Genomic DNA, 7,731 nt, shown 5'->3' with positions numbered 1-7,731 from the left:
TGTGGTTGGTTGAACTTTGAGGGCATGGGCGCATGATATCCGGTGCATGTCGTGATACCCGTGCTGTCTGCGCCGTGTCTGCAGTGTCACGTTCACCCGAAGAGGATTGTGGGGAGTCCGTGCATGTCGGAGCAGTTGTCCGACAGGAAGCCCTCCTGTCATCCGTACGAACAACCCGCGTCCCGGCGGACGGGGGGTCGCGTGGTAAAGGACGAACAGGTGCGTCACGTGACCTGTATTTTGGAACGGAGGATTTAATTAAATGGAATTGTGTGTGTTTGCTTTGAATAATTAATTAATTATGATGTGAGTGTTCGTGGTGAACAAAGAACTGGTCAGGGAAGGTAGTTGAGTGACGTTGATGTTTCACCTGCAGGTGAGTCCTGAGGACTCGGAACGGCGTCGGATTCGCCGAGAGCGGAACAGACTTGCAGCTGCGAAGATCCGCAACAACCGACGTCACCTGACCGAGCACCTTGAATCTGTAAGCATGATCACTCTCTCTTTCTGTCTTTATTTAATTGGATGATTCATTCATTCATTCATTCATTCAATTGACTGATTTCGATAGAAAACCCCAACTAATCCTCAGGCCGTTCTGTGTCTCCAGGAGACGATGAAGCTTGCGAAAGAACAGGACAACCTGTGCATGGACATCATGGAGCTGCAGAAGGAGAAGGAGCAATTGGAATTTCTCCTTGCATCCCACAAGCGATCTTGCTGCGTCCCACTGGAGCACGACCAAAACGTGCCCTCCATGACGTCCAGCTTAGCAACTCAGACGCCACAGCCCACCTGCCTCAGGGAGGAGTCGCTGTCTGCTCAAGCTGCGATGACTCACTGCTCGTTACCAGTGACCATCAAGCTCGAGCCAAATCTCCCAGGAGGGTCCACGGTGTACCAGACCGATTACCGCCAGGATGCTTGCCTGGACAAGATCGGGCATGATTGGCTCGAGGATTTGCATACTCCCATCGTGGTGACCAGCACGCCAAATATTCCGGCTCTGGGCGGTTCGTCAGTGTTCACCTTCCCCAGCATGAGCTCTTTCGATCATCCTTGCGAGCCTTCGCCGGGGTCCATGCTGCGACCCTTCAGCAGCACGAGCGACTTCGCCGCGGATGTGGCGCTGTCTCCGTCCCTATTATCCCCTGCTCTTTCATTTCACGCATTGCTGTCCCTCTGAATGTGTTTCCATGGATGAGATGTATTTATTTATTTACTGTGAATGCTGCTGTGATGAATTGTAGTTGGACCTTTTTGACAGTATTACATTCGTTTGTGAGTGCCTGTAAACTGGTGCTCGTGTTTTGATGATTCTCCTGGAGGATTGCTCTGTGCTTGACTTTACACAAACTGTTTGAGAGTGGTTTGCTCGGGGATGGATTTGCACATTTTGGTTGTTGACATGTTCTTCCGATCAGCTCTGATGCTCCCTGGAAAAGTTTCCACTGATTGGTTTTATTTATTAAATCTTGTCTTCCATTTTTTTAAAAACTGTCTGCTGCATTGCATTATTGGTAATATCTCTGGCAGAGCCTGGCTGGTCTTCCCCAGGAGGGTATAGTTTTCACACTTGCCTTTGATTTGTGTGTTCGGTGCAATGTCCCCACACAATGATGTTGAGCTGGTTGTCCTATCTGCTGGCATGATTTGGATGATCAGAGTTACTTTCACGAAAGGTTGGTGAGTTTCAACAAAGAAAATTGTATGCATTGTTGAGGCTCGTATGAAGCTAACGCACAGCAAGGGGGGCATGAGACAAGGAGAGTGGGAAGGACAAAACTGAGGAACAGACAGGAGATCTGTGGAAGGGAGAGGGATGGGGTAGGAAATACAAGGAAAGCAGGGGGTGGGTTTGGGGTGGATTAATGGGGGTAGAAAAGATCGAGGATTTGGATGGGGGAAGATATGAGATGGTGAACAGATGTTTTGAAGGCCTGGAGGGAAGAATGGGATTGAATAGAGTGAGGGAGTTTATTCCAAAGGTGGGGAAAAAAAAAAAGAGGAATGAAAGAGTGAAGGTGAGCAGTGATTCGTGATTTTGGTAGTTTTAGCAGAAGGGGGTTGTTGATGGACTTTGAGTGCCCTGTGGAAATGTGGTGGGGACAAATCGCCGTATGCTGTCTGAGTCAAACGAATTTCAAATTTTTGCCACCTTCAGTCAAGCATTAGGCCTGGCCATCGAGTTCGTGAAAGCCTGCCAAATAAATTCCTTGGTCACCCCACCCACCCACCCCAAACTGCAAATTGGGTACATTGGAGTAGTCGTTGCAGAGGCTGCTCGTTTGATATTTTGAGTGCGGTAGATAAGTCTGCTGATGAAGTTCGAACGATACCGGTGACATACCAAATATGGTCATTGTGGAATTATTTTTTTAATACTTGCCATGTTTTTACCTCCATTGTGGCTGACATCAGGTTGAATTTTGTTTTGAGAAGCCAATGGTGGAGGGAACATCACTGCACTGTTAACCCAGCAGCACGAGGTAGATGACTACATGAACCTGTTTACAAACTACCATTTGGGGGTTTTATGCAAATCTGAGCATCCTCATTCATAATGTCAACTCACACGTACTTTGTTGATTGTTCCCTACTCTTAACGACCTTGTCCTGTGCGGCTCGACCATAAAACTTACACAAGCTTGGTTTGAACATACGTTGGCACAAGGTGGGGTCTCCCAAACTACCTTCATCCCTCACCTGCAATGCTTACCCCTACTCACTACACAAAGACAACAAATGTTTTTCAATAATTTATTACATATCACACTGGTGGAAAAATAAGAGAAAATAAAATAAATAATATTCATTTGTACATTCAAAATTGATAAAGGTCAAAGTTCACTGTTCATCACAAAGCATCACCAAACACGATAATTAGATATCAGTGAGAGAAACATCACATTGTACCTCACAGGTAGACATCAAGAGTACCACGATTCGGTTTAACCACAATGGAAGCTTTATACGGTTTAACAGTAAGACTGCAAAGTCTCTGAATCCCATCGAGAGGGAAATGGCAGCAATCATAGCGAGAGTAACGTTGGAGACAGTAGAGCTTCCTCAACCATATCACTGCAACTCCCATTTCCAACCCGGCGAAGGGCGGTACTACAGCTCGTACAAGGATCGTATAATTGGTCGGTGAAGGAACCAATGTTGGGATAGGTGAAGATGAGTGAGCTGCCCGAAGCGGGCATGCTCCTGGGCGTGCTGGTCACGATGATGGGTGTGTGCAAGTCCTCGGGCCACTCCTGCATGCTCATTTTGCCTGGAACGAAATCCATTTCTGACATGGGCTCATTGTCCATGAGCTCTGATTGGGGGCTCACTGGTTCCAGTTTGATTTGAAGGGGCGGACGACGACCCATCGACTGCGTCACCTCTGCCGCCAAGTGCACGGCGCCAGCTTGAGGGAGCAGAGTCTCCGCAGGTACGTTTTGGTCTGGCTCAGGAGGCAAAGAGCAAGAAAACTCGTGAGATGAGAGCAGGAGCTCCAACTGCTCTTTCTCTTTCTGCAGAGTCACGATGTGCTCCCGCAGTTTCTCCTGCTCCTGTGCAAGCTTGGAGGTCTCCTGGAGGCAGAGAGAACAGCTTTCAAAACTAGCGATAACCAAGAAGTACTTTAAGATTCAACCTGATGTTACCGGCTGGACCCTCTCACGAACCGACCCTTTCAAGTGAAAATCATCCTTCCTTACCCTCTCGAGCGAATCGGTGAGCTCTCGACGTCTCATCCTGCACCGAGCAGCTGCTTGCTTGTTACGCTCTCGCCGAATATGACGTCTTGCATCCTCCTCCGGATTCAACTGTTCGCCGGGGTGGGGAAAACGATCAAGGTCAGATCCATAAACAGCCTCACACGTGAAGGTGTGCAAGCATTCAGAGACCTTGATCGATGTCCACGTACCTGTTCATCTCGCTTCCTTCGTCTCCCTGCACCTCGTGGTACGGCATACGCGTCGCAGGGTCTCGACTGCTCAGCAAGCCTGGTCACGCTACTCGCCCGCTCCAACCATTGTAGTTCTGGGCTGCGGCTGATTTCCGTCACCGTCGGCACGAACGTGCCCCCAAGACAGTAACCCTGCGGAGATATCCGGTTCAGGTCGTGGTTTATCAAACAGAGCGTGGAACATTCAAACATCAGCGCCATAACGGTCATGTTACCTCGAACAAAGCAATCAAGACCCACTCTTCATTAACCTCAAAGTTTTGCATCGTCGTGACGTTAACCCATCGCTATTCCAACGAACAGGTGCTAATTTGCAATCGATGACCAATGAATAGGACTAACCAATCAACAAGAGCACACATCACAAATTATATCGGTCGACCAATGGTCGTGTCTCTCCCTACGGTCAACGTTTCATCTCACATATCGCTTAAAACGTCATGACTGTATTTCACAATACCTGTCTACCTGCTGTAAAATCTCACCGTGGAAGGGCTGGCGAAGTTGTTGACGGGACTTGCGGAGAACAGGTGCGAATCCACCGAAGACAGACTCATGTACTCAGAAGAGGAAGCACTGCAGCAGGACAGCGTGTCCTGTTCGCCGGAACCATCGTGGTACATTGTGCAAGCACGGCGTGCACACCGACTCATCCACACACCCCCTTCAAATGGAGAAACGGCCTCGCTCTGACACGCGTCCTTATAAATACGTCGTCGCGGGGGCGGGGCCTAGAACGTGCGTCACGCTGACGTCATTCGAAAACGTTGGAAACACCCGAGGGGGGAAATCGACGCGGATAGGTACGAGTTGGAAATCTTTGATGTCGACTTTAAACCGAGGATAGGTTTTTTTTAAAAAAAAAAAACACCGCTTACACTTCAACATAGAAAGACGTTAATCCAGGGAACGACGTCGCAAATGGTTGTGTTGCCAATTCCAACACGAACCCGATTGGCAAGCGCTGCGTGTTCGGACATCGACTTCCGTTGATGCCCATATTTGGGGTTCATCCGCTGGGTGTGTTACGTGACGTACATGGAATCCCGATGGCTTTTCCAAAATTGGATATATCCTTCCGGCTCCCACCCTGTACTTTTCCACGCCTCTCCATTTGACGTGTGCTCGTTATAGAACGACGTGCAGAGAGCTTTTAACGGCTTGTTCTTTGCATAATTATGAGACTCCATTGTCCACTTTTAACAGTCTCACTTTCTGTCCATTGTTATCGGAGTTTGACGAGATATGCACCAATAATGGCCAAAGATATAAATACTGCAATGATCAAGAAGTGGGAAACTCATGGCCCTTTGGCCCCGTCCTTGGACATCTCTCCCCTGTTCAACCATTTACTCGGTTTACCATCACGTGATCATTTTATGCCATATGTAAAATTACGCTGGAACAAATATGTAATGGTTGTCACAATATATATATATATATATATATATATATATATATATATATATATATATATATATATATATATATATATATATATATATATATATATATATTAGGGTGGTCCAAAAACAGCAAAAAAAAATTTAAAAATTCAGATGTTGTCTCCACAAGCCTTAAATTATTCCACTATGATTCAATAACAAGGATAAAAAAAATTTAAGTTCATCGGAGGTGATTTAGAGGTCGCTCCATATGACAACTTTTAGTTTTATGAGTTGGTTAAATCAGGGTATGGTCAGGTACGATTACGGGTACTTCTGGATGTCCGAGGTGGAAATGGAATGGATTTTCGAACTCAATGGGGTCTATTTACTCCAAGAAATGACTGCACCGACATTGAACTCACTACCATTTAGAAAATATGACCTAAAACAAGATTTATCATTACTGGAGTTGAGTAACTAATCCTACTCATTTCGATATTTTCTAATCTATAATTAATTTGTCGTCCGTCTAAACATTTCTTAGAGTAAATCGACCCCACTGAGTTCGAAAATGCAGTCCTTTTTCACCTAGAAAGTACAGAAGTACACGTATACCTATCTGACCATACACATGTATGAAGCGTATACGATTATACTTGGACTGATCAACTCACACCTGTTTGACAGGAGGTGGAAAACACTGTCTCAAGCGGCATTCCAGAATATCCCATAAATGCTCAATTGGGTTCAAAACTAGTGAATGAGAAGACCATGACATATGGATAACATCAGTGTCATGCTCATCAACCCATTGGGCAACCACACGTGCTCTGTGGATGGTGGCCTTGTAATCCTGGAAAACACCCCCCCCCCCTCACCTCTGGCAGGAAAGAAATGCCACAACATGGGGTGAAGATAATCACTCAGTGCCATTAAGTCGTGATTGGCATTCACCTTGCCTTCTAGGCCATCTAGGGGAATGATTGCACCCAAGCCATGCCAGGAAAATTTTGCCTCACAACATTACAGAACCATCAGAACCATTCACTGTTGGAACCAAGCACTCAGGGTTGTGCAGTTCTTCAGCTTGGCACCACACATGCACTTCTCCGTTTGTTGAGAACATGGTGAAGGATGATTCATCTGGCCATTTCACATTTCTTCACTACTCGGTAGTCCAATGCCTGTGCTCTTTTCATCACTGGACTCACAAATGTGCATTGCCAGGTGTGATAACCGGTTTGTGCACAACAACCCGACTATGGTATCTCGCTTTGTGGTGTTTTCGATGGACTGTTTCGGATGAAATTGCTCATGCCCCAGTTTAAATTTACAGTGAATCGATTTGCAGTAGCTTGCCTGCTTTGTCTTGCACTTCAAATTAATCCACAGCCATCACGATCCTGGAGTATGCGCTTCTGCCCACTGTTGCTCTTTTCTGATGATGTCTTTCCCTTGGAGTTCTATGCCAACATCACGTTAGACACTGTTGCTCATGAAACATCAGCAAGTTGACCTGTCTTTGACAGCGAAGTCCCTGCTAAGCGCACCCCATCAATCACCCCTCTTTCAAAGTCACCGAGGTCACCTTTTATAGCCATGCTAACCATGATTATATAGACCACCAGGCCTGCGTAGCATTTTTAGCTGATCTGGAATTGAAATTCCAGATTCACGAACCATCCAGCCAGCCATCTCCTATTTCGACTTCTCTGGCCAAACCGCTGGGTCGATCCGGCTGAAATTTGGCAGCAACGTTCCTCTCCCGACTGGAAACAAGGATTGCAAAGCTTGTTCCAGTCACATGACTTTAAGTAGGTCAAAATGGCCGACTTAATACATTTCTTCAAAAATCTTCTCCAGAGCCACCAGTAAGAATGCTACCAAATTTGGGCTTCAACATTAGGACTCGGTCCTGATGTTAAATTGTGGAGGCCTTCCTGATCACATGACTAGAAGTGTGTCAAAATTGCGGTCGTGAAAATTCCTTCAAAAATCTCCTCCAGACGCACCAGTCAGAATGCTACCAAATTTGTGTAACAACATTAGCCCTGCGTAGGGATGTTAAATTGTGGAGGTCATTCCGATCACGTTCCTGGAAGTGTGTCAAAATGGCCTATTTCATCAATTTTTGGGAAAATTGTGGGAATTCCTTCAAAAATCTTCGTCTCCAGACACACCAAACAGAATGCCACCAAATTTGGGTTACAACATTAGGACTGGGTAGGGATGTTAAAATGTGGAGGTCATGCCAATCACATGAACATAAGTGTCAAAATGGCGGACATAGTACATTGTTGGGGGGAAAAAAATCGCGTAAATTCCTTCAAAAACCTTCTACTCCACACCTACCAGTCAGAATGCTACCAAATTTGGATTGCAACT

General features: G+C 46.2%; 2 protein-coding genes across 2 annotated transcripts in view; one reads left to right on the top strand and one right to left on the bottom strand.

Moving 5' to 3' along the window:
• Positions 1-1,497, top strand: part of LOC147022584 (fos-related antigen 1-like) — a 1,706-nt gene extending 209 nt beyond the window's left edge. The window contains exons 2-4 of the mRNA XM_085887303.1: positions 85-219; positions 377-484; positions 611-1,497. Of these exons, the coding sequence (XP_085743429.1) occupies positions 85-219; positions 377-484; positions 611-1,186 (819 nt within the window). The 3' untranslated portion in view covers positions 1,187-1,497. The remainder of the gene's footprint in view (positions 1-84; positions 220-376; positions 485-610) is intronic.
• Positions 1,498-2,746: 1,249 nt separating this feature from the next.
• LOC147022583 (fos-related antigen 2-like) lies at positions 2,747-4,651 on the bottom strand. Its single transcript, XM_085887302.1, has 4 exons — positions 4,444-4,651; positions 3,917-4,090; positions 3,708-3,815; positions 2,747-3,581 (listed from the first exon to the last, which is right to left on the bottom strand). The coding sequence occupies exons 1-4, from the start codon at positions 4,609-4,611 to the stop codon at positions 3,033-3,035; spliced, it is 999 nt and encodes a 332-aa protein (XP_085743428.1). The 5' UTR covers positions 4,612-4,651; the 3' UTR covers positions 2,747-3,032.
• Positions 4,652-7,731: the final 3,080 nt, after the last annotated feature.

The sequence above is a fragment of the Eptatretus burgeri genome, chromosome 7 (assembly GCF_056783735.1).
Source record: "Eptatretus burgeri isolate ZD-2024b chromosome 7, Ebu_testis_v1, whole genome shotgun sequence".
NCBI lineage: Eukaryota > Metazoa > Chordata > Myxini > Myxiniformes > Myxinidae > Eptatretus > Eptatretus burgeri.
Note: the sequence above shows the minus strand (reverse complement) of the source record. Positions and strands in the feature narration are given on the sequence as shown.